The sequence below is a fragment of the Panthera leo genome, chromosome A2 (genome assembly GCF_018350215.1).
Source record: "Panthera leo isolate Ple1 chromosome A2, P.leo_Ple1_pat1.1, whole genome shotgun sequence".
NCBI classification, from domain to species: domain Eukaryota; kingdom Metazoa; phylum Chordata; class Mammalia; order Carnivora; family Felidae; genus Panthera; species Panthera leo.
In genome coordinates, this window is record NC_056680.1 from 153,479,677 (window position 1) to 153,506,430 (window position 26,754).

The window sequence follows — 26,754 nt, forward strand, 5'->3', positions numbered from 1 at the left end:
GAGGTGACAGAGGCTTCTGCACAGCTAGGTGAAAGGGAGGGAAGGTCTGGCCCTGAACAAGGCCATGGGATGGGAATGGAAGGGAAGGTGGGGACCAGGAGGGGGCTCTTTGGAGGAGCCGCAGAAGCTGACGGCCACAGGGTGGAGAGGGAGTGTCGAAATGGGGCAGAGGGTGGTAGCTATATCATTTAGGGACAGATGATTTTCAATTCATTTAACAGTGAAGATGGGGAGAGGCTTTTGGGCATCACTTGGATTCATTTTATCTGTTTTCTGGGTTAGGAGAGACTGAAGTAGTAGCATGGAAGACACTAGAAACTAGAGAGAAAGAGACAAGGGAGGGAACTGATGGAGCAGAAGATGTAAGGGGAGCAGAGTGAAGAGACCTGACAAAGGGCTAGGATAATGTAGCTGGAAGTGAAGGGGAAAGGGAAGGAGAAAGTCAAGAGAACACTTTAGTGGAGAGGAAGGAAGGTGGCTTCTCACTCCTCAACGAGATAGGAAATGAGACTCTGATGGCTCCACAATGGTGCATCTGCTGCAGAAGGTGACTCAGGCAGCCAACAGAGGAAGAATCAGATGACTGGTGAGTGTCACTGGGGCCCAGGTGAGGCTGGAGAGCACACACATACAGCAACCCTCACTATGGCCCAGCCATCAGTGCTCGGCGCTCTAAGGTGGGGGGTGTGGAAAAAGCTTATGGCGGGGGTGGCTTCTAACTATGCTTAAGATGAATGTAATACAAATCCAAGAGTGAGGCATCTTGGACACTTGAAGGCACATCTTCGAAATGGTCAACCATGGGGTTTTCTGAGCTCTGCAAAGAAAGAAGAGAAGGTAGCCTGGGGCGACGGGCAGAACGAGGAGTCTAGGGCTCCCACTTCAGGTGGGAAGGAGAGAAAAAGGTGGTGGTCTCAAAAGGTTTTGAAAATAGCTGTAACTCTTCAGGCCAAATGTGATAAGATGCAGCGGTGTTCGTGTTTCATGTTGAGGACTTTCAAATCCGTGTCCAGACTCAGTTTGACTAAGTGCCCTGGCCATTGATTAGTGATGTCTGTCAAGGGCAAGGGAAAGGAGGGAAGGGTCATGATCCCAAGAAACGTGGTCAGAGAGATTTTGAGCCGAGAAGGTTAGAGGAGGAACATTCGCACCTGATTAGCAAGTCCAAAAGCTTAACCATCCTCGTGGGTGCCTGCAGCGTCCTGTAAATGGAGATACTGCATTTAAGGTCTAGAGAACTAGAAGGGTGGGATGTTTGGACGGTCAGTAACATAGATGTTCAATTCCTTGGTAGCGATGGCAATTAAAAGGGTTGGGACGCTATCGGTCCAGCACTAAACTCATTACAGAAAGAGGGAGGGCTTCCTTGAAGTCAGCAGGTGGACACAATGACCTTGAAGTCAGTAGGTGGGCACAATGACCTTGAAGTCAGTAGGTGGACACAATGATGACAAGCAATATAATTAGAGAACCCAGCAAATGGCAGGTGCTCAAGAATTACTTATGGAACGAAGGGAAGCATCTCTGGGGGGGCAGGGAGGCAGCATCCCCTTCTCCTGCCCCACGAGTCCGGGAGCTGACAAGGTCAGGAGTCGATGAGGTGGAAGTGGCACGGTCAGGACAAAGGCAGGTGGATGCCAGCGGGAACGTGTCTGGGAGGGTGTGGACAGAGCCAGAGGAGTTGAGTCCTGACGGGCTGCAGCAGGGGGCTGCTCCCAGGGCTCACTATAAGTTCCAGATGACATGCACACCACTGTAGGCAAGAGCGTGTGGATAGCTCAGAGAAACTCCTGATGGCTTTAATAAAACCACTCAGAGCACAGGTCCTCCTGGGGATGGCCCGGTCTCATCTCTTAAGTGAAGGAAGTTTCCTGAGAAAAGAGCAATGTGACAGAAATCAAACACGGAGCAGGGGTCTAATCTCAACTGTGCGAACCAAGTCTGTGCTTTCTGGAATAAATGCGGTTGGCCCCATTCACTCACTCACTCACTCACTCACTCACTCATTCATTCATTCACTGTGCCTCAGGGTCCTCACTTTACAATGGGCCTAAATCTCTGTCCTACCCATTTCGTGGATTTGTTCTGACAATAAAAATGAAAGTGACTTCAAAACAATTCACACTGAAGTGCCTCCAAGTCATCCCATTGCAGTGAATTTTAGGTAACCATCCCTCACGCTTCAAAATACCGTGCAACGTGTTTGAAATAAATGGGTCATCCGGTAGGGCTTAGAATTAGCTTCGATCCAGAGACCTGGTCATATTTACGACAAGTGTTGACCCCGTACAGAAGTCAGGTATTATTCACAACCCACCTCCTCTGCTTTCTACCCTCGCTCGCGGGATAGCTGACACAGCCCCAGTGCCTCGTCTTGTCTAGTTCTTTTGGGAAGCAAATGCACTTGGAGGTTTTGTTAATAAAGCTGCATTCTCCTCAGAGCATGTGTGCTGTGCAGCCACAAGGAAGGGAGAAAGAAAACCTCTAACACAGTAAATTATCACTCTCGCTCAGACAGTGCTATGCCACTCTAGCCAAGTCACCCAACCTAGCTGTGCCTGGATTTCTCTAAAGCGTCCTGGAACAATTCTGGTGATAGACACATGCGGAGCTAGAAGGCACTCCCCCGCTGTGAGGGAGGAACACGGACACATCATCATTTGAACTTGAGTGGATCCAAGAATATCAGTGCTGGGGAAGGGGCGAAAGAGAAAAAATGCCTTGCTACAAACATAAAATAGGACACACGGCAAGAGCTGTGCAGTGGCAAGAGAACAGGAAGCTTAGCTAAGGCCAGGAGATCTGCGGCCTGTCTCGGGTTGGCCAGATGAAGAATGCTCCATTTTTAAGCATAATATGGCATTAGGAGGATTTTTGTTTTAAGTTTTTAAATTTACCATGAGGGTGAAAGACAGAGACAGCGTGAGCAGGGGAGGGGCAGAGAGAGAGAGGGAGAGGGAGAATCCCAAGCAGGCTCCGTGCCATCAGCACAGAACCCGATGCAGGGCTCGATCCCACGAACCGTGAGATCATGACCTGAGCCGAAATCAAGAGTCAGATGTTTAACTGACCGAGCCACTCAGGTGCCCCAGCATTAGGAGGATTTTTAAACCACGGATTCTGCTGCAGGTCAAATGGGGACAAACGTGGTGAACTCTGGGCCTGGACCCACACTAGGGGGTTTGGTGCTGAGAACCCTAGGATTCGGCATTGACATAATTTGCTGTTGGTAATATCTTCTGAGTTAGGGCTAGTGATAGGGGAGGGCCAACCAAGAGATGGGACATACCTGGGTTGGAAAACTATCCTGGAAAGGAAAAGTCCAACAGCTGTGATTTCATAAATAAATAGAACTCCTGTCGAGCAAGGGGAGAGAGAGAAAAGAATTAAGAGAAAAGAATGGGACACAGCGAACAGGTTGCAGACCACATTTAAGAGGGGCATCATATAACAATGAGAGATACTGTAGAGACTGACCCAGAAGCTTATCCAGCTAATGGGGCTAAGTAGGCCCCAAATTTAGATAGGTCTTTAAAATGACCGCTGCCTTCCTTCCAAATATCAGGATTCCCTTTCTTCTCCATATTTCCCTAGGGCTTAGAGCAGACGGGAGCAGGAAGCCCTTCAAAAAGGAATGGACCAGTGCCCTGCGTCTCCTAGCCGGCACCACCCCGCATCATTGGCCTCCCCTCGGCCCCGCAGCCCGGCGAGCCCGGGAAGGGCACGGAACTGAAGTCAGGAAAGGAAGCTGCGGGAGGCCTGACTCACCCTGCCCTCGGCCACTCGGATCATGGGTGGGCAGGCCTGCACACGATGAATCACCGAGAGCTGTGAATGCGATTCAGAGCTCTGCCAAGGACACGGATGCTCTACTGGCACCCTGGCACCCTTCACAGTTTCTTTCCTTCCTTGTCTCGCTGCCAGGAGACAAGTGCTATAGGAACTGAGCGTTTGAGTTTTTTTAGCCTAAGACAGAAACTCTCTAACTCTTTCTATTCCTGTTTCCCTTCTCAGTTCCTGGAAATCACTAATTGGAAACCGGGACTGAGAGCCACCTCCTTGAAAACCCAGCTGAGGCAGCCTTCTGAGAAGCTACTGCAGGGAAGGGCAAGGGAGGGCAAGGCGTACCGCATGCAATTTCCCAAACGAATCACCTGGCTAAAAGTACCTAAGAAGTATATAAACTTAAGTTCTAGATTCTACCAGGAAAAGCCAGACCGGTACCTATAGTTCTGCATAACTGCCTAGCACTTGCGTTAACTGCCCAGTCTCTCAAGCTCCCCCACAGTGTATGATGACTTATGCCCCTGCAAGCCACGCAAAGAGTTAAAAGCTATATGGACTATATAAAACCCACCAAATGCTGCTGGACTTAGTTACCGAGAATTTAAGTAAGAACGTGTCTTTGTAATATCCTCATACTACTCTGTATGAAAGTACAAGAGGATCCACAGGGGCAAGTCAGCTGCCCTTCATCCTCTTACTGTCTGCGTCATAGACCCTCAGGGACAGGCGTTTGGAAGAGCAAAGCTCGTGCTTCAGGAAGATGAGAATGTAGTACCTTCCATTAACACATATTTATTGAGTATGAGACAGGCATTTTGGGGGTTATAGAGATAAAGGCGGCACCCTTGAGGAGATTAAATCCAGTAGGAGAGATACGATGTGTACACAAATCATTTTAAATAAGCACGAAGTGCTACAGGATATGAGGAAGGAGAGTTATCTGGTTTGATCAAAGTCAGGCAGGATCCATGAGCTGTGACTTGGAGAACAAGCACACCTCCCACAAGGGAAGATGCAGAGATGATACTCACGGTGCAGAAAACAATCTCATTTGTCTACAAGGATGTGGGGAGATAGAAACGGAAAGCACACAGGTTCGGACACGCGGTGCCTTGAGCAACTATCCACCGGGTGTGGAAAACTCACTGAAGACCCTCACCAGGGTGAGAGTCCTGATCAGGTTAGTCTCTAGACACTCAGCCTGGCAGTTGCCTGACGGGGGGGACCAAAAGGGACAGAAACCAGGGGTAGAGAACTAGAGCTTTAGTTCCGATGGGAGTAATGAAGGCCTGATGGAAGGCAGCACTATGGGGACAGAAAAGGAAACAGGTGTGTACAGGGTTATGGAGGGGATCAAACGGAGCCCACATTTCCCTGAACGGGAGGAGATGGGCGGAGAGAAGGACATCAAAATGACTTTGGAAAACTAGAAACCGTAAGACAGAAATGTGTTTTTCAACTAGCAAAAATGATTTTAAGGTGGAATGACAGAAGATGACAGGGGCATTCATAGGCGTATGGACACGAGGAGGAAGAAGAGAGCTGGGGGATGCTTCTCCTTTGTGAAGGTGAACAGGTCATGGAGATGCCCAGAACACAGTCAAAAATACTTAGGAGAGAGATAAGGACGGAGAGAGAGATACGGGAGTCACCCACACAGGGGTACCGGTGGGGACTGTGGGACACAGCAAAGCATTCTGTAGGGAGAACTAACCTAATGAAGACCTACATTTAAAGAACAGAAGAAACAGGGGCACGTGGGTAGCTCAGTCGGTTAAGTATCTGACTCAGTTTTGGCTCAGGTCATGATCTCATGATTTCGTGAGTTTGAGCCCCACATCAGGCTCTGTGCTGACAGTGCAGAGCCTGCTTGGGATTCTCCCTCTCCCTCTCTCTGCCCCTCTCTCGGATGCTGTCTCTGTCTCTCTCAAAATCAACTTTAAAAAATTCTTAAAAAAAGAACAGAAGAAACAGAAACAATGGGGGAAAGTAAAAAGAGTAAGTATTCACTGAGTCCTAACCAGATGCTTGCGCTGAGATGCACATACTGTTATCTGTGAAGTATTTTTCCCATTTTATGGATGAGAAAACAGAGTCTCAGGTTAATCCACCAAACAACCCAGATGCCCAGATCAAAAACATGAGAGTCATTCCCTTCAAGTCCGTTTCCTTCACCTCTCACGGTCTAGTGCAACCTATCTTGTTAATTCCACCTTTGAGTCTTCCTTGACTCTATTCCCTTCTTCAAATTTTACTTTGGGCCTTCAATTCTTCCCTGCTTAGGCAGTAACCTCCTATCTCCAGATCTTCCCACTCATGATCTCACTCACCACCAATCCATCTCCTCTCCTACCACCATCCACGTCTCACCAAGCCTTCAGAAGCTTACAAGGCCCTTGGAAAGATGGCCCCGCTCATCCCTCTCTAGGATCACCTTGAGCCCCTCTGCAAGCACCCCACACTCAAGCCTCACAGACCTACCTGTGGCTCACAGAATCCAGCTACCATTCCATATCTGCACACATTCCCTCTCTCCCAAGACTATCTCCAATTGTTCAAGAGTAATTTAGGCAACATATCCTCAAGTTGATCTTTCCAAGGGCCTGTTTTCTGTACTTCTCATTGCCCTGGCCATCCCCCCATCATAGCACTTATCATACAACAATATTTTATCTATCTGACTGTCTCACTGTTTTATTAATATATTAACAGCAGTTTGAGAGCAGAGATTTTCTTCTATACACTGGTGTCTAACACTCAACATTTCTTGGTAGAATTAATAAGACAATCAATTCAAACCCAAATCTGATTTTGAGGTCCACATTCCTTTCACCAGACCACAATTTCAGAGAGGAGACAGAGAAATAAGATAGCGTTGGATGAAATGGGGCACCTGGGTGGCTCAGTCGGTTAAGCATCCAACTTTGGCTCAGGTCATGATCTCATGGCTTATGAGTTTGAGCCCCACATATGGCTCTGTGCTGACAGCTCAGAGCCTGGAGCCTGCTTCAGATTCTGTGTCTCCCTCTCTCTCTGCCTCTCCCCAACTCATGCTCTGTCTCTCTCTCTCTCTCAAAAATAAATAACCACTAAAATTAAAAAAAAAGAAAAAAGAAAGATAGTGTAGGATCACAAAAAGGCAAGAGGTCATCTATGAAAAACCCACAGGGGTTCTTGGGTGTCTCAGTTGGTTAAGTATCCAACTCTTGATTTCAGCTCAAGTCATGATCTCAGTTTGTGAGATTGAGCCCTGTGTGGGGCTCCATGCTCTAACCAGGGAAATTAGGTAAGGAAAAGAAATACCAGTCATCCATATTGGAAAGGAAGAAATAAAACTATTTCTATTCCCAGATGACGTGATCTTACATACAAAAAATATCCTAAGGAATTCAGAAAATAATTATTAGAACATAAAACAAGTTCAGCTAGGTTATAGGACACAAGACCAATATATAAAAACCAGCTATATCTCTATATACTAGCAATGAACAATATGAAGTACAATTAAGCAAATAATCCCATTTGCAATAGCATCAACAAGAAAAAACACTTAGGAATAAATGTAACAAAAGAAGTACAAGACTTGTACGCTGAAATCTATGGAACATCATTGAATGAAATTAAAGAAGGCCTAAAAATTGGAAAGATAGCCATATCAAAGACTAGAAGATTTAATACTGTTAAGATGGCAATATCCCCCAAATTGATATACAGCGTCAACATAATCCCCTTCCAAATCCAGCTGCCTGTTTTGTTTTGTGGTTTTGGGTTTTTTGTTTTTTTGTGTTTTGTTTGTTTTGTGTTTTTTTTTTTTTTTTTTTTGCAGAAATTGACAAACTATAAAATTCATGTGGAAATACAAGGGACCCAGAATCACCAAACCAATTTTGACAAAGGAGAACAAAGTCAGAAGACCCACATTCCCTGTTTTCAAAACTTATTACAAAGCTTCAATAATCAAGACTGTTTGGTATTGACATAAGGACAGACATACAGATCATTCAGATGTTTTAGGTCAATGGAACAGAATTGAGAGTCCAGGAAAAAACCTGACATTAATCATCAGTGGGTCTTTTTTTTTTTTAATTTTTTTTTTTAACGTTTATTTATTTTTGAGACAGAGAGAGACAGAGCATGAACAGGGGAGGGGCAGAGAGAGAGGGAGACACAGAATCTGAAGCAGGCTCCAGGCTCTGAGCTGTCAGCACAGAGCCTGACGCGCGGCTCGACCTCACGGACCGCGAGATCATGACCTGAGCCGAAGTCGGCCATTTAACCGACTGAGCCACCCAGGCGCCCCATCATCAGTGGGTCTTTGACAAGGGTGTCAAGACAATTCAATGGGGAAAGAATAGTCTTTTCAGTAAACGAAGCTGGGACAACTGGATGTCCACATGCAAAAGAAGTAACTTGGACTCCTAGCTCATACCATATACAAAAATTGACTTCAAATGGATTATACACCTAAAAGTAAGAGCTAAAACAATAAAACTCTGAAAAGAAAACTTAGGACTAAATCTTCATGACCTTGGCTTAGGCAAAGATATCATACATATGACACCAAAATCAAAAGCAACAAAAGAAAAACTAAGGTGACTTCATCAAAATAAAAACAATTTGTGTTTCAAAGGACACCAGCAAGTGAAAAGATAATTTACAGATTACAAGAAAAAGATTTTCAGATCATATATCTGGTAAGGGACTCGTATGCAGAATATATAAAGAATTCCTACAACTCAACAATAAAAAGACAAATAACCTAATTTTTAAATGGGCAAAGGAAACATTTTTCCAGGAAGATATGCAAATGGCCAATAAACACATGAAAACTTACTCAACAGTGTTAGTTATTAGAGAACTGCCCATCAAAACCACAAGACGACACTACTTCAAATCTACAAAGATTACTAAAAGTTTAAAAAGTTTGACAGAGGCGCCTGGGTGGTTCAGCTGGTTAACCATCAGACTCTTGATCTCGGCTCAGGTCATGGTCTCACAGTTCATGAGTTCCAGCCCCATGTCAGACTCCACACTGATAGATGGAGACTGCTTGGGATTCTCTCTCTCCCTCTCTCTGCACCTCCCCTACTTGTGCTCTCTCTCCCTATCTCAAAATAATACACTTTTTTAAATAATAAAAATTAAAAAAAATAAAGTTGCAATTTATAAAAATAAGTACATAAAAATTTTAAAAATCAAAAGTCAGACAATAACAAGTGTCCGGGAAGACGTAGAGAAACTGGAACTTTCACAGACTGCCGGTGGGATTATAAAACGGCATAGCCACTTCGGAAAATAGTTCGGCAGTTCTAAATGTTAAATACAGTCACTATGTGACCCGACAATTACACACCTAGGAATACACCTGAGAGACCTGAAAACATACATCCACACAAAACTTGTATGCAAATCTCATAGCCTCATTTTTCACAAGAGCCAACACGGGTAGAGCCCAATGTCCATCAGCTGAAGAATAAACAAAATGCAGTGGATGTGCACAATCCAGTTTAAAAAATGCAGCGAAGAACTGACACGTGAAACAACAAAAATGAGTCTTTGTCTCAATTTTACCTGCAGGATTTTAATTTATGGAGGTTACAGAGTGATGGCACAGAAAAGTTAATGCCATTGAAAGAAGATGTTTATTACTTACCATTCTTGAGCGGAGGGCGCCCCATATCACGCAAGACCACGTAGGGAAGCTCCAGTTTGGGTCTGGGGACAGGAGGAGTAGGAGAAAACAGGAGCCAGAGCTTTTATTGCGTTTTCTGCAGGAAAGGCAAAGCAGGACAGGGTAAATCATTTAGGACTGGCTTGTCTGAATAATTCTGCTAGGCTTTGGGAAATAGGGGCTGTCCCTAGCTATCTGGTAACTGGCTCCGGGGTGATTTAGGGCAAAGGAAATAATGGCTTGGTGTGTAAGTGGTTGATAAAGTAGATGGTTGGTTCAGGCTGTAGGTTCTGGACTGGTTCATTTGCATATGAAAAGTGTGCTCCCGGGTGAGCCCTTTGCTCTCTCTGGGAGAGGCAGTCTCTGCCCAGTCATAGAGACCACAAACATCAGAGCATCAAGAAGACAGAAAATAAAGGGTGCTTGGGTGGCTCAGTTGGTTAAGTGTCCAATTCTTGATTTGGGGTCAGGTCATGATCCCACGGTTTGTAGGATTGAGCCCCATATTGAACTTGACACTGTGTGTGGAGCCTGCTTGAGAGTCAGTCTCTCTCTCTCTCTCTCTCTCTCTCTCTCTCTCTCTCTCTCTCTCTCTCTCTCCTAAAAAAAAAAAAAATCCTTAAGGCTGTGATCCTGGCTGGGGGGCTTGCAGGGTGCTGTTGGCACTGACAATGTGTGAAGATTATGGCACAGTCAGGGACTCATGGTTTAGGAAAAGAGCTACTTAATGATGAAGAATCATGGTTGCTCAAAAATGTTCCAAGCAGCCTATCATACAAAGACCTTGGGGAAGGCTATATGGTAGTAGGTTTTTACAGACTGGGTGGGGAAAACAAGCTGTATTAAATTGGGCTGCGCACAGGACATCCCAGGGAGCTCCAGGCAATTTAAGATTAAAAACTGAGTAACAAAATGGGGCTAGACATAAAAACTTGGTAGTCAACTGTAGGTTTTAGAGAAATATGAAGAAGTAGGCTTCCTATAGGAAGTGAAAATGGAACATTTGCTAGGTTCTACCTTCCACTCACCAGGCACTGCATTAGGGGATTTTTCTAAATGATTAGAAGGTAATTCTGACTTTCCAGAGTTCTGTAGACTGATAAAGACAAGGCTGAAAAACAGAATATGAACGAGAGCCTCTGGACCACAGAAGATGAAACAGTTTTGTCCAGAGAGCTTTCTTGAGATCGGGGATTAGGAGAAAGAGGTGAAATCCAATCGGAGAGAGAAGCGGAGCTCAAACAAAAGGAGACAGCCAATGGCTTCAAAAGTAAAGGACCGCACTGCCAGATTCAATCAGAAACCAATAGCTGGGGGAATAGTTCTGATACAAATTTAAGATTGGAAGCCCAAAAAGCTAAAAGAGAGAGATGGAAGTTGTCCTCAAATATACCAAGAGAATAAAAGACTTTGGAAGGAAGAAATGTTGCTTTGGGGGGGAAGAAATAATCAAGAAAGGAGAACGAGTTTCCTAACAATTCCAGCTATCCAACAATGGAACGGCCTCACCAGGGAGGGCGCACTCTGCTGCTGGAAGAGAACATTCCCGAGTGCAGGTCCCTAACAGCTGTTTGGAGATAACAACTCGAAGCTGTCACACTGGGGAGGAGACAGAATGTGCTTTAGGTCTTACCTCAATAATTCAAAGCTGCCCAGGTCAGAGAGGGAACAGTTGTTGGGAAGAAGAGGGAGAGAGAAGTTTGCATGGGGAGTCCGTCCATTTGGATTTGGATTTGGACTCACTACTCATGATAGAAGGGATGGTTGTGGCAGGGTGTGGAGTGCATGGTTGAGAATCTCAACTGACAGGCCTGCAGAGTTTAAAGACTGGAAACAAGAGGTGGAGGGAAGCTATTCAAAGGCACAGAGATTTACAGTGAAGCTAAGGCATCACTTCCTCTGGGAGACAGAACAGTCCAAGGAGAGAAACTCCAGAGAATCTCCATCTTTCTGTCAAACAGGCTGGGTGGCCATCAGCGGGGGTAGGAGGCTGTGGGCAGGGGTAGGTGGTAGAACAGGAACTCAAAATAACTAGCCGGGAGGGTTTCAAAACACATAAAAAGTAATAATGAAATAAAAATCATATGGCACCTTCTGGGGCTGAAAATTATAGTCGGCAGGGTCTCTGGGACTTTGTCTCCCCCTGCTGAGTCAAGAGGAACGAGCGGCCTGAGATGGGGAAAAGAACGTGACCGTGAACGGCTGGCTTCTTTTGGTGTGGGCAGAGGGAGGAAAACATAAATGTTGATATGAAAATCTCCTTGTAGATCAGAACCACCACAGTCCCGTAGCACTAAATGAGCTGGTAAGACGTGACATGGCTGTGCGAGAGCCAAATGGGAGACGGATGTGGGAAGGGGGACCACTCTGGGTCATTCCTACGTGCCACCCTTGTGAGTCTTTTCTCGACAAGATTCTTGGGGCGCCTGGGTGTCTCAGCCGGTTGAGCGTGTGACTTCAGCTCAGCTCATGATCTTGTGGTCTGTGAGTTCGAGCCCTGTGTTGGGCTCTGTGCTGACAGCTGCCTGGAGCCTGCTTCAGATTCTGTGTCTCCTCCTCTATCTGCCCCTCCCCTGCTCATGCTCGCTCTCACTCTCTCTCAAAAATAAACAACATTGGGGCGCCTGGGTGGCTCAGTCGGTTAAGCGTCCGACTTCAGCTCAGGTCACGATCTCACGTTCCGTGAGTTCGAGTCCTGCGTCGGGCTCTGGGCTGATGGCTCAGCCTGGAGCCTGCTTCCGGTTCTGTGTCTCCCTCTCTCTCTGCCCCTCCCCCGTTCATGCTCTGTCTCTCTCTGTCTCAAAATAAATAAACATTAAAAAAATTTTTTTTAAATAAAATAAAATAAAATAAAATAAAATAAAATAAAATAAAATAAAACAAACGTTAAAAAAATAAACAAACATTAAAAAAAAAATTTTTTTAAGATTCTTAACTAACCCGTCCCTTTATCCAGAGGCTGTTTCAGTAGGCTAATGATTGCAGAGGTGAGAGGTGTAAGGGTGGGGTGGGGTAGCTTGGGCCTTGTTTTAACTTAATTAGGAACCTTTCTTTCCGTCTTGACACGCGCTTACTTCTCAAAAGTTCTGCTAAACGACAAATCTGGGTGACAATGCCACACTTACGTTCCCTCCAAGAACTTGTTTATAGAATCACCTTTTACATGGGGGCGCCTGGGTGGCTCAGCCCGACCCTTGATTTCAGCTCAGGTCATGATCTCAGGGTCGTGGGTTTGAGCCCCGCACCGGGCTCTACACTGACAGCGCAGAGCCTGCTGGAGATGCCCTTCCTCTCTCTCTCTCCAAAAAAAAAAAAAAAAATCATCTTTTTCATGAACACAACTGGTGGTGCAATGATGAAACCTATTTCACGACTACAGGGGCCTCTGGGGCAGGGTCTCTGCAGACTCTTCTTTAGTGACGGCTGCTTCACGCCCCCCCCAGCCCCACCCTCCTGGCCCCTGTTATTTTATAACCCCATTAACATATTCGTCCCCTGAAACAAAGGCAACTCATGTATGCTATTCAGTAGGTGGTAATTTTAATGGAAACCAACTGCATTACTGTTGGGTTTCTGAGACTTTTCTATGGTGAGGCTAGGACAATGAACGAAACGCTAAATAAATAAGAGACTGCACATACACACACACACACACACACACACACACACAGAAACTCGGACTACGGTCGCCTGATGTCCCTCTTTAGAGCGTGATGATAACTATTAAACAAGGTGAAGGCCTTTGAAGTCCTTAGATGAAAGGTTTCACGTAAATACGATTATCCCATTAAAAGCCACAACATTCTGGTCAAACGGGGCAGCCTGTTTGTCAGCACCTCACTGTGATAGAGGGGATTCAAAACAGTTTCAAATGATTTTGCTACCTCTTGAATTTCTGGAGGGGCAAAAAAGACAAAAGAAAAAAAGTTACTTCTTTAATAGGAGGGCAATAGCAGGCACTAGAAAGCGGACAGCGCCTTGTTCTAGGTTAATTAAGCATTCATTAGAAAGAAAGGTAAGAAGCAGGGATCTTGGTCAGGAGGCAAGAGGCAGACCTGGCTAAGGTTGAGTGTGTGCAACCCGTGCACCCAGCGGCCCGGGAAGAGGGAAGAAATTACAGTGCAAGAGTCTGTCAGGGTGCAGAATCCGCCTGAGCCTCAGAGAAAAGGGCTGAGGAAAAGAGGGAAGAGGTGTTCTTTAGGAAGGGAAACGTGGGGCAGAAGGCACCTGCAGAGGGAAGCCGTGGGCTGGAGCATGGATGGCAGCCCGAGGGGTCTGGGTGCAGTGCCGCGCAGCAGGTGTAGGGCCGGAGGCAGCTGTGATGCAAGGGTTGCTCACGCCCCGGGACCCCGGCCCTCGGAAAGGGGGGAGCAGTTACACAATGTAAACACCTTGTAGCCTAGGATAAGATTCACTGGGAGGGGGCTGCATGGCATAATGGGAAAGGCCCCAGAGTTAAGTCAAAAGGCCTGGGTTTTTATTTAGTTCTGTTTCTGTCATTTACTGACTACGTGACCCTGGGCAAACCCCTGAATGTCTCCGAGCCTCAGCTCTCGATCTAAGGAACAGAACCACACGTCCTGCCTGCCTCACAACAATGCAGTGGGCATAAAAGGGCGTAGTGAATAATGGGCAGGCACCTTTTAAAGATGTACAGGCATAGGAACTATTATGTCAGGATGATGGAAAGGCCACACCCCCGGATGCTCAGGTACGGAATTTTTTAATTATTAGACTTAAGATATATAGGGGTGCCTGGGTGGCTTTGGTTAAGCATCAGACCTCAGCTCAGGTCATGATCTTGCACTTTGTGGGTTCAAGCTCCACATCGGGCTCTGTGCTGACAGCTCGGAGCCTGGAGCCTGCTTCAGATTCTGTGTCTCCCTCTCTCTCTGCCCTTCCCCCACCCATGCTCTGTCTCTCTCTCTCTCTCAAAAAAAAATAAACATTAAAAAAAAGATATATGTACATATGTACATGTGTGTATGGTTATATGCAACATGTATACTTATATATAACATACATGTTGTTCCCTATAATAACCTATGACACACACATATATAACCACGAACCTATGTTCACGTATGTAAACATCATTATCTCATAGTCTGATTTATTCAGATACATGCTGAAACAGACTTGGTCACCAGAAATGATCAGGGCACTTAAGGAAAAGCAAAAGGAAGGTGACCCGGAATCTAAAAGTGCAAGAGGCCACATGGGAAGGTAAACGGGCTTCCTTGATTAAACGGCTGCTGCATCCTTGGACGTGGAACTGACTCTTTGATGCTCACGATTTAATTGAGGAAATGACAACCAGAAACGACCAGAGAACAAAATTGAGCAGTAAAATCAATCAGCCTGGGGCAGACTGTGTGGCCTACGAATAACAGCTCTGGGAGTTTGAAGAAGAAAAAGAGCACTCGGAGTGGGGCTGTCAGGAAAGGCTCCTCGGAGGCAGGGCACCAGGGGCTGAGCGGGAGGAACAGCACCGGAACAGCAGTGTAAGGAGCGGGACAGTCCAGGCCAAAGCACACAGCAGGAACAGAGACAGCAGCTCGAACAGCATGAGATCTGCACTGCAGCAAGAAGTTCACTGTTCCTGTTGCCTCGGCCCTGACAGGTCTCCCAAAGAGCCTGAGGAGAGGATAACGTGCCGTACGTACGCCAGCCGGCCTCAGCACCTGGCCGCCTCCTGCAAGAGGTGGACTGTTTCTAAGGCAAAGGGAAGGGCCATTTCCAGGGTCAGGGACCACACTCCGCTCTGCCCACCCTCCACTCTCTCATCTTCCTTCCACCTTTTCCAACATGATCACCTTTTACTTAGCACCAACCATTAGGCGTTGGAGAAAAAGAGCAACAATCTCATTGGGGAGTTAGATGTCAAAATAGCTAAGACAGAAACAGCTAAGCACCAAGTAAGTACTTCTGCTATTCCTAGACAGGGAAAGGGCGACAGTGGATGCTAGGGAGGCTGGCTGAGAAAGGCTGCTGGGACTAGCTGCTGCTGGCCAAGCCTTGAAGGAAAGTTCAGGTTCACAAGGCGGAGAGTTAAAAAGGGGTATTACAGACAAGAGGGTATGAACAACAGAAACACTCATAACATGGCTGAACTATACGCTTAAAATGGTTAAGATAGTAAATGTTAGGTTATGTGTATTTGTTTTTTTTTAATTTATTTTTGAGAAACAGAGTGAGACAAAGCGTGAACGGGGGAGGGGCAGAGAGAGTAGGAGACAACAGAATCTGAAGCAGGCTCCAGGCTCTGAGCAAGCGGTCAGCACAGAGCCGGATGCAGGGCTCGAACCCACGAACTGTGAGATCATGACCTGAGCCGAAATCAGACGCTCAACCGACTGAGCCACCCAGGCGCCCCAGGTTATGCATATTTTAATCACAGTTTTTTAAAAACTTAAAAAAATTAAAAACAGGTGATTCCTAAAAAAAAAAAAAAAAAAAGACAATAAGGTATGAAAATGCACTGCCATTTGTAGCAAGGGATAAAGCCAAGCATCTGACTCTGTAGAAGATTCACATAGAATGGCAAAGGGAGATTCGGTAAAGAAACAGCTAGAAACTGGACTGTGGAAAACTTCATGCCAGATGGCACTTGATTCTCTACACCAAGGTTTCTAACTTTGTGGTCCAAGGATGGGCTTCAAGTTTTGGCCCATGAACACCCTGTAACAAATCTTCAATGTTCATTCATATGTGCGTTTTGATCTAGACAGAGGGTAATGGCTTTCAGATTCTCAAAAGGGTTTATGACTTAGAAACCTTGGGGTGCCTGGGTGAGTCCCTCGGTTAAGCATCCGACTCGATTTCGGCTCAGGTCAGGATCTCAGAGTTTGTGAGTTCAAGCCCTGCGTTGGGCTCTGCACTGACAGCCAGGAAGCAGCTTGGGATTCTCTCTCCCACTCTCCCTGCCCTCCCCTGCTTAAGTTCTCTCTCTCTCACAGTAAATAAAGAAACCTTTAAAAAGAAAAAAGAAAAAAAGGAAACCTTGAAAACCACTCACACAGGCAATTGGCAGAGTGGTGTGGTTGGGACGGACAGGGAGTTGAAGTTACAGAAGTTGAGTGCATTTCCCTAGAGACTTGCTCTTAACTATACGCCAGATAGTATGTAACAAACCGATGCCACACCCGTCTTTAGTGGTTTCTTATTCACTAAGTGCTTAACAGAGCTATTGGGAGGTAAGAACAGCTCATCAGGGAAAGTTGCTGACACTTCTAGAAAAGAAACTAACAGAGACTAAACAGAGAAGAGAACCCAGTAAAGGGGATAGGAGGTCAGATGATTCAATACATTAAAATGCTACAGAAGCCAGAGAAAAAATGGCCAGGGGAAGATGAAGTGATTACCAATGTCAAGTACAAGAGAGGAAATAAGAAAGATAAGAAATGAGGAAAAGAGATCTCCATATTTAATGATCTTCAGATGTACGGTGTCTGTAGGTGATGAAATAAGAGCCTGGAGGGTAAGGATATCGTGTCTAAACTGGGGCATTTGGGGACAGCTGGGTGGCTCAGTCGGTTAAGCGTCCAACTTTGGCTCAGGTCATAATCTCACGGTTCATGAGCTTGAGCCCCTCATCGGGCTCTGTGCCGACAGCTCAGAGCCTGGAGCCTGCTTGGGATTCTGTGTCTCCCTCTCTCTCTGTCCCTTCCCCGCTTGCTCTGTCTGTCTCTGTCAAAAATAAATAAATGTTAAAAAAAAAAATTAAACTGGGGCACTTGTAGAGAAGGGAGGTATTGTTGATAATTATATCAGAACAACAAGAATCAGAACAACAACAACAACAGCCAGAAAGGCAGCAGATAACCATCCATTAACTCAAAGGGTTTGACTGTGAAAAGAAAAATAGGATAGGAATCAGTAGAACTAGTAGGGATAAGAAAAGGCTTTATCAGTTATTTATCTAGGAGGCAGAGAGGACTTCTGGAGGTTTTTGTTTTGTTTTCTTTACAGTGAGAGACAGAGAGGGAGCGGGGGACAGGGGTAGCGGGACACAGAATCTTCAACAGGCTCCATGTTCAGCGGGGAGCCCCACGTGCGGCTCTATCCCACAACCCTGGGATCATGACCTGAGCCAAAACCAAGAGCCGGATGTTCAACTGACTGAGCCACAGGCATCCCTGGGGCTTCTGGAGGTTTTTAAGGAGAAAGGAAGGAGGAAGCAGATGAGAGCACACTGTGCAACCTCCATCCCAGAGTTCATGATGCACACTGAGGGCGCTCAGGCATTTCCTGCATGAACATTTATTGAGCAACTCTGGTCTTCCAGGAAGCAGGAAGGAACAGAATGAGCAGGAGTGGGGAGGAGACTTTCTTCCTTTGAAACTACACAGGAGAGAAGAAAACACAGTATGACTAGGAAGGGCAGGCCAGAATAACCTTCCTCAACCTCGTGAGCATCCAAGACGTAGCTGCCAGAGAAGCTGTCATTTCCAAAGGAGCTTTCCCTATGGTCAAGGGAAAGGAAATTAATAAGAAAGTGAAGTTAGCAGTTCTTTAAAGCTGATTCCTTTGTAGGTGGCCAGAACTAGAATACGGAAATCTATCATGCAATATATCCTTTCGTTCAGAGCTGAGCATTTATCTATTTATAATTTCATTATACGTACAGCTTGGGGGCTACAGCTACAGAGAGGTCAGGGGAACACTCACCCAGCTGAGTTTCAACAGGGTAAGAAAATAATGTTGGTGTCAGGATACAAAGATGCTACCATACTGATAATGCGGACAGAGAGGAAACTCACAGCCGAATGTCAGAAGGAGGTTAAATCATAAAAATGGCATCCGTCTACAGACAACTCTTAAATTACAATCAGGCAACTCATCCAAACTTAGTATAATCTCACACAAAGGGGAAGGGAAAGTGTCCACAGAACGTAACAGAAATGGGGCCATTTCTGGGGCTAGCTGAACACTCTGGCAACACCGTAGGGTCAGTAAATGGTCAACAGCAGGAAATCATAAGGCATGAATCACCTTCTAGAACAAGAAACTCAGAGTACATATTTAAATAACCAGATGGACAGATATTTACTACAAAAGTCAGTTTATTTTCCCTTCCTGTGTTTCATATTTTCCCTTTTTTGTCAGTAATGAGCAATTAACTGATTGGAAATCTGCTTGATTAAATAACATTAACAAGTCCATAAACACATCACACTTTACAGTATAAAGTAAGAAGCTGAAAAATATTCCCTATCCCAATGTGAATTAGGCAGCCCTCAAAATTGCACATTTCCCCCCTAGTTTGTGTCCATAATTTAAAATATATATATATATACAGAATGACTTTAACATATCGGTAATTAGTATAGAATTCACAGCCTTGAAGACATACACACTACAAACTTCTAAAGAATAGATGCCTAGTCCTCAGGCCCTAGTAACCCATTAATATGATTCAAGGTCACATACCTAACACTTACTAGGACAAAAGGTTTTTCCTCTAATTCTAGTCTTCTGCTGAGGTAACTCAAGGAACCCGGTCGTGAGAGAGATCAATTCTCTGAAAACAGGGCTAAGGAGATTAGCTTCCTAGTGGATCCTAACGTTCCCAGACAGCAAATCTGGGGTTGAGTACTTCAGTTGTGAGCTACACCTTGGAATGTTCACAACAACTGATGATGTACCTTATGGTCCTTGAAAGGAAGACTGAATACTTCCAGGAATCGAAGTAAATTTTGAATGAAGACAGAAGAGAATGAGCTGACAATAATTTGAAGATATTTCTGCATCCAGAGCTGAATAACTTTAGATCAGATACCGAGTGACTGAGCCAGTCACCATGTAGTGTGATTTTCCCACCACAGTTTAACAAAGGGATTCTTTGTCCAAGGCAGGCTTACGCTTGATCCAGCTTGAGCCCTCGACCAGGATTTGATGCTTCAAAGATGAGCCGCTCTCTGCAAACTCATTATCAAAGCAAAATCCAATGATCCTTTCCTATTCATGGAGCCCGTCACTGATACGAACCATGTGCAACTGTCTCATGGTCACTCAACTTTCCAGGCTGGAGAATCCAATCCAGTCCAGGTCCAATACAGTACTTAAGGTGAAAAGGATAAATCTCAACAGGCCAAGTACAGACGCTGGCAGATTCATAGGCCACTCAGTACGTTTATGGAACGACAGCAATAAAATCATCCACGATAATTTGTGTAGTGCAGAAAAACAGCCCAGCCTTCACCAATCGTCAGCGTCACAAGGTGAAAGAGGCTTGCCGATCTGAGGTTTCGTTGGAGCTCTTAAGACAACGCCCAAATAGGGTGAATTAAAAGAGATAAGAGTCCTGATGCGTCTCCCAGTGTTCTTTTCTCCTGCAGGCACCACTCACTCACTCAGTGAGTGAGCCTGTCGTCTTTGCATAAGATGGCGTATTTCCCTCACTATTAATGGTGAGATAAATAGAATCGTACAACTTGTCTGTGAAGAGAAAAAAGCATTAAATATGCAGTGACAATTTAACGAATTCTGTTAGAGCACCATGTTTTGAACGGAATAATGAATTTGGACAATCACATTCATTATGACTTCGTGCAAAGATGACTTGATCTTTAATGAATTAAAAAAATGATTCGAAAAATCACAGTTAATATATTTTTTTAAAATTTAATGTTACACAGTCTCCAGAAAAAGAACTAATGTACACAAATTAAATGATTTGCCATAGGCAGAGCAAAAAATTGATACTAGAGCTCACTTTCTTTTTATTTTTTTAATTTTTTTTAAGTAAGTAAGTAGTCTCTGAACCCAATGTGGGGCTTGAACTCATGACCCCAAGATCAAGAGTCGCATGATCTACTGACAGAGCCAGCCAGGCGCCCCTGGAGCTCACTTTAAAACGTGTTTCTTATAATGGATCCAGTTTTCTTTCTAGTACAATTTCTTGTGTGATCACACGACAGGTTCATAAGGAGATATCTCCCTCTATTTAGCACAGATGTCAGAAGTGGAACACAGGGACACACAGTCCAGTCTTCAGAAGCTAGAAGGCAGTTAGGCAGGAGAAGCGTCCTTTGTGACAGCAGAGTACGCAGCCTTGAGGCAGCTCCAGAGAACTCCAGGCTCCTTGGACGAGGCTGGAGGGCCGTGTCTGGACCTGGGGCGATTGAGGTTGTCTCCAATTAGGATGCACTAGATTTAGGAGTGGGATATTAAATGCATCCCCTCCTGGATGAAGCTGTCACCGGACTCTCTCAGGGAGACCTGTCTCGAGCGCCATCTCACCAATAATGTAAGAGGTCAGGTCGCATGCTTATTCAACAGACAGCAACATTTTAAAACGGTAAGGCCTTATTCTGAATTGGCTATTTCCCAGAAAGTACACAATTCCAGCCAAGAATGTTCAAGGCACGACAAATATTTTCTCAAGAGATTCTCATCGTTTTAGAACCGACACACCACGGTATTAATTATAGCAATGCTTCTTTTTGAGCCTGATGTTGCTTGGGGTACACTGTAATTTCCTTCAGAATTCCAAATTATATTTAGCAGATAGAGAGTACCCGGGAAGAATACACCGGTTAACAGTTGGGGATACTTTCAGTAAGTCTCTCACCATTTTTTTTTTTTTTTTTTGGAATTATACATGACAATACTCATGAGGCTTAGATCAAGGGCAAACTAAAGACCCATTCCCACCTTGAAAGAATGTATCTCATAGACTCATGTTACTTTTCACCACAGGGTCATTAAAACCCATCAGCAATTTTGCCAGTTTAAGAAGAGATTTAAGTAAATGCTTTGAACTAAATTAGTAAGAAAAACTACAAGTGAAAAAAAAAAAAAAAAAGGCACACGCTCACTTACCATGAGAATGAAAAAGTAGAACACCCACATCCATCCCAGGTTGTCCTGGATCAAAGACACTAAATACTACAAGGGAGAAAAAGAAATTACGACATAATCCTTTATAAATTAATCACACGAAGTAGCTGAAAGGTGGATTAAACACAGCTCTTCCAGAAAGTGAGTTAGGATTTGTAGAATGGTTTTCAGTGTCCAAAGCTTTCACGTGTGTGTTCCTACTTAAAGATACCTGGCCTTCATCTTGTAAGCTGGCAGAGTCCAAATACAAAAACTGCAGAGCAGATGACAGGACTTCAGGTTTATTTTTATTCACTTTGCTACTAAGAGAGGAAAATTAACATCCTCAAGCCATTTCCGTTTAATCATTCTTTCTTCCAGTGAGAGGTACTGTAACTGAAGCTTTCAAAAACAGTTGGTCTTCCAAGAGCACTGTTCATTTTCAATTGTGTTATTTAAGCAGAGGATTTCTGTACAGTTTTAACATTCTACAGCATGTTCTTTGACTTTGTTTCAATTGCTGAAAAGGATCCATTAGCGTTTAACCCACCTTCTTTTTCAATTCTGACAAAATATATGTAACATAAAGTTAGCCATTTTATTCATCATTAAGTGTATGATTCAAAGGCATTGAGTACATTCACAATGTTGGACAACCATCACCACTATCTATTCCCAAAAATTTTCATCGCCCAAAACAGAAAGTCTGCACCCATTAAGCAGTAACTCCCCACCACCCCCTCTCCCGAGTCCCTGGTAACCTCTAATCTACTTTCTATCTCTAAGAATTTGCCTGTCCTAGATATTTCATGGTAGGTGGAATCACACACTACTTGTCCCTTTGTGTCTGGCTTATTTCACTGAGCATACTGTCTTCAAGGTTGCAGCAGGTGTCAGAACACCATCCCCTTTTATGGCTGAATAATATTCTCTGGTGTGGACACACCACATTTTATTTATCTAGTCATCAGCTGACCAACATTTGGATTGTTTCCACCTTTTGGCTATTATGAATAATGCTCCAATGAACACTGGTATACAGACATGTGAGTCCTGTTTTCAGTTCTTTAAGGTATATTCCTAGGAGCGGAACTGCTGGGTCACACGGTAATTCCATGTTTCACTATTTGAGGAACCACTAAAGCATCTTCCAGAGTGGCTGCACCATTCTACATTCCCGCCAGCGATGTCAAAGAGTCCCAGCTTCTCCACATCCTCATAAGTACTTGTTATTTTCTGTTGTTGTTGTCCTTGTTTTAAATTACAGCCATCCTAAAAGGTGTGAAGTGGCATCTCACTGTGTTTTTTATTTGCATTTCCCTAATAATGAAGGATCTTGAGAATCTTCACAAGTGTTTATTGGCCATTTGTACACATTTGTCATAAAGATTTGTCACTATGATTTCTTTTTTTAATTTTTTTTAACCTTTATTTTTTTTGAGACAGAGAGAGAGAGAGCATGAATGGGGGAGGGTCAGAGAGAGGGAGACACAGAATCCGAAGCAGGCTCCAGGCTCTGAGCTGTCGGCACAGAGTCTGACGCGGGGCTCGAACTCACAGACCGTGAGATCATGACCTGAGCTGAAGTCGGACGCTCAACCGACTGTGCCACCCAGGCGCCCTATGGTTTCTTCTTGAAGAGTTTTTTATTTATTTTAATGTTTGGGAGAGAGAGCTCGTGTACGCACATGCACACGTGAGCAAGGGAGGGGCAGAGAGAGGGAGAGGGAGAGAGAGAGAATACCAAACAGGCTCCGTGCTGTCAGCGCAGAACCCACAGCAGGGCTTGATCTCACAAACCATGAGATCATAACCTGAGCGGAAATCAAGAGTCAGACCTCAATCAACTGAGTCACCCAGGCACCCCTCTTCTAAGAGTTTTCATGGTTTTAGCTCTTAAAGTTAGGTATTTAATCCATTTTGCATTAATTTTTTGTCTATGCTATAAGGCAAGGGTCCAACTTCATCCTTCTGTGTGTGTGAATATCCAGTTTTCCCAGCACCATTTGGTGAAGAAACCATTCTTTCCCCATTGAATGGTCTTGGTGCCCTTGTCAAAAATCAACCGACCACAGGTGTGAGTTTCACACATGTTCTTCCATCACACACTACCAGTGAAATTCGTAAGCAAACAAATTTAAAAGCCAAACAAGTGAGGGGCGCCTGGGTGGCTCAGTTAAGCACCCGACTTCGGCTCAGGTCACGATCTCACTGCCTGTGAGTTCAAGCCCTGCATCGGCCTCTGTGCTGACAGCTCAGAGCCTGAAGCGTGCTTCAGATTCTATGTCTCCCTCTCTCCCTGCCCCTCCCTGACTTGCACTCTGTGTCTCTCTCTCTCTCTCACTCTCAAAAATAAACAAACATTAAAAAGCAAAACAAGTGAGTGATTTACCCTAGATTATGAAACTATGAGATCTGGTCGCTCATTAAGGAGCTCAGAGCAGTGCTCCCGTGTCTTTCTGTTACTTTATCTTCCTTTTAAGTAGTTTTATTGACATATAGTTTATATAACATAAAGTTCACCATGCAGCTCAATGGTTTTGAGTATACTTACAGAATTGTGCAACCATTACCATAATCTAATTATAAGCCATTTCTATCACCACCACCACCCCGCCCTCCCCCCCACAAAGAGACCTCGTACCTATCAGTAGTCACTCCTCAGGCCCACCTGCTCCCAGGCAACCACTACTCTCTTTCGCCCATTTTGGATAGATTCGCCCATTTTGGATATCTCACATGAATGAAATCATTTACAGTATGAGGTCTTTTGTAACTGGCTTCTTTCACTTAGCATAATATTTTTTAGGTCCATCTATGTAACATCTATCCTCTTTTAAGTGCCAGATACCCTCTTAAAAATACTACTCCATCATAATGAATACACCACATTTTGTTCATCCATTCTTCAGTTGGTGGACATTTGAGTTTTTTCTAATTTTTAGCTGTTTTGAAAAATCCAGCTATGAACATACGTGTACACGGGTTCATATGGACACGTGTGCTCATTTTTCTTGGGTAGACACCACGATTTAACCTTATTGATCCCCTACTGTGTGTCATAAACACACTAAGCATTGGAGGAAAGAAACAGTTCCTGTTTGCAAGGAATGCAGTCTGGCACAGACAGATAAACCAGGAAGCGGGATGCCCCATGACAAGCGGGAGCCCACTTGGTGCTCACCAAGTGCTATGGAAACTGAGAGGGCAATTTTCTTGTGAAGTCAAGGAAAGGTGGGGAAAGAAAGCTGTTCAGGGTGAGTTAAGAGAGCTGGGACAAAGCTCATCAAGTTTCTGATATTAAGTCACAGAGTTTGGGATTTCATGCCCCGAGCAATGGGAAATTACTCAAAAATCAACATGGAAGAGGAATGAATAAAGCTAACAATGATTCACTCCTGACCCACTTCCCTGACCACCAAAGTAAACCCAACGCTAACCCACATACACAGTTAGGGATCCAAATACTGGCAGGTGAAGCACCCTACACAAAAATAAGCTCCTAGAAATGCTCCTTGTAACATGCCTACTTGGTTAATGCAGGAAACATCAGTGAGAAACGAGAACCTGAAATACAGTAGTGTCAGAAAAGGATGTCCAATACAACCACCCCTGATCGCTTACATGAACACGAAGACCTCTGAACTGGTAGCCAACAGCATTCTTTGGTTTCTATTCCAGAGCACAATCAAGTAAGCAAATTTCTCCTACTTTTTGTTGGATTTTTCTTCCTCTTCAGTCTCATCATCAAATATGCTAATAAGCACATCAATCACATCGATCAGTCGTTCTACTACAACTCAACAGATGCTGGAAGGTCTACTGTGTGCCAGGCACTGTTCTGTGTACTGGGGCTACAGCAGAACACAATGCAAAATGCTGCCCTCGTGATGCTTACAACATGGTGGGGGAGTCAGACATTCACAAATAAATATACAAGATACGGCTGAGTAGTGATATGCATCAAGATGGCTTATCTTCCTCAATTCTTGCTCTCTCATTAACCACCAGCAATCCGGCATCGGTGATCTAGCCCCACAGAGCAAGCCAAACAGCAATATTCAGGTCCGATGATGACCTGTCAAAACTAAGAGCGTTTTCGATTCCATTCTCCTTCTCTGGCCTCTCTATACCTATGACCTTACTGACTAACACCTCCCCTTTCCTACACGTCACCCTGCTGACTTCCTGTTTCTTCGACCACTGGGCAGCCTCTGAGATTTTGTCTATATTTTCCTTCCCCATTAAACATCTCATTCACTTCCAAAGTTTCAACTATTTTATCTATGCAGATGATTCTCTGATCCTTATTTTTGCAAAAGCAGCAGCACTCAATGTGCTGGAAAGGTATAACCTAAGAGAGGCATGACTCACAACTGTCCCAAAGAAAAGGTTGAATTTAAGCAAAACAAGATCGATTTGAGTTGTTCTGACTACTTATTGTAGGCCAATCTTAGCCTAGACGATCTCAAGTTTAGAGTGCATCACAATCACCAGGAAGGCTTTTTGAAACGCAGATCTCTATGTTCTAAATCAGCAAGCCTGTGGTAAGCTTAGCGTTCTGTACTTTAATAAATCACCTAGATGATCCTGACCCAAGACTTTAATGAACCGCCCTTTGAGACACAGCCATTGGAAACAGAGAAAATGACTCAGAGCAGCTGCCAGAGTCCGTGGCGATTTCTGGTAGGGATCCACGTGAAGAACGTGTGTGTCTGGTAGGAGAGAGGAGGTAGGGTGTGCATGCCAGGTGGGGGATAACGAGAAGCATGTGTCTCAGGGCCCCGCAGACTGCCAAGTTCAGGCTAGGAAGAAAGGAGTAGCAAACTGGGACTGAGAGCTGTCTTATGAGGTGTCAGCTAATTTCCAGACAGGAAGAATCTGGATATTAAAGTGGGAAGAAGAAACTAAAAAACGTAGAAAGACCTTCCATATCAGGTCACATTAGCTGACCTCAGAGGAGATTAGCAACGTAAGGCTTTACGGGAAAGTGTCCTGTATAGCACTAGAGTGCCACCTACTGTGGCCCGGTGGGCAGATGTAAATTCTTGGACCATTGACATAGACTACTCACCACTCAGTTTCACCCCCTCTCCTGTTCTCTCACCTGGCCTACCGCTGCTCCAATGCTTCCGGTTCCATCAACAATTCCTGTGACGGTCGCCAAAGCCTCACTGCTCCCTTGGATCAGCTCTTGGTGACCCAGGTCCGCAGAAATAGCAGAGCTAATCATATTAGAAGGTCCACCAATAAAAAATCCTGAAGTCATAAACAAAACAGGTTCTCATTAACACACTATTCTTAACACCACTAGAAATCTACTGGACAAGATAAGCTCTTATCCAAACATTTTTTTTAATGTTTATTTATTTTTGAGAGAGAGAGAGACAGAGTGTAAGCAGGGAAGGGGCAGAAAGAGAGGGAGACACAGAAGCAGGCTCCAGGCTCTGAGCTGTGAGCACAGAGCCTGATGT

The 26,754-nt window shown here is 44.6% G+C and overlaps 1 protein-coding gene across 9 annotated transcripts in view; it reads right to left on the reverse strand.

The window, feature by feature from the left end:
* Positions 1-729: 729 nt before the first annotated feature.
* SLC37A3 (solute carrier family 37 member 3) overlaps positions 730-26,754 on the reverse strand; it is a 62,406-nt gene continuing 36,381 nt past the window's right edge. For 3 of the 9 annotated variants that reach the window (XM_042926440.1, XM_042926448.1, XM_042926487.1), the window contains 3 exons: positions 26,388-26,539; positions 21,284-21,349; positions 20,247-20,573 (listed from right to left, as the gene is read on the reverse strand). In XM_042926440.1, the coding sequence (XP_042782374.1) occupies positions 20,460-20,573; positions 21,284-21,349; positions 26,388-26,539 (332 nt within the window). In that variant the 3' untranslated portion in view covers positions 20,247-20,459. Of the gene's footprint in view, positions 1,872-9,265; positions 9,555-18,262; positions 19,898-20,246; positions 20,609-21,283; positions 21,845-26,387; positions 26,540-26,754 lie in introns of those variants that run through there. The other 6 variants (XR_006199156.1, XR_006199158.1, XM_042926468.1 and 3 more) reach the window with 6 other exon arrangements.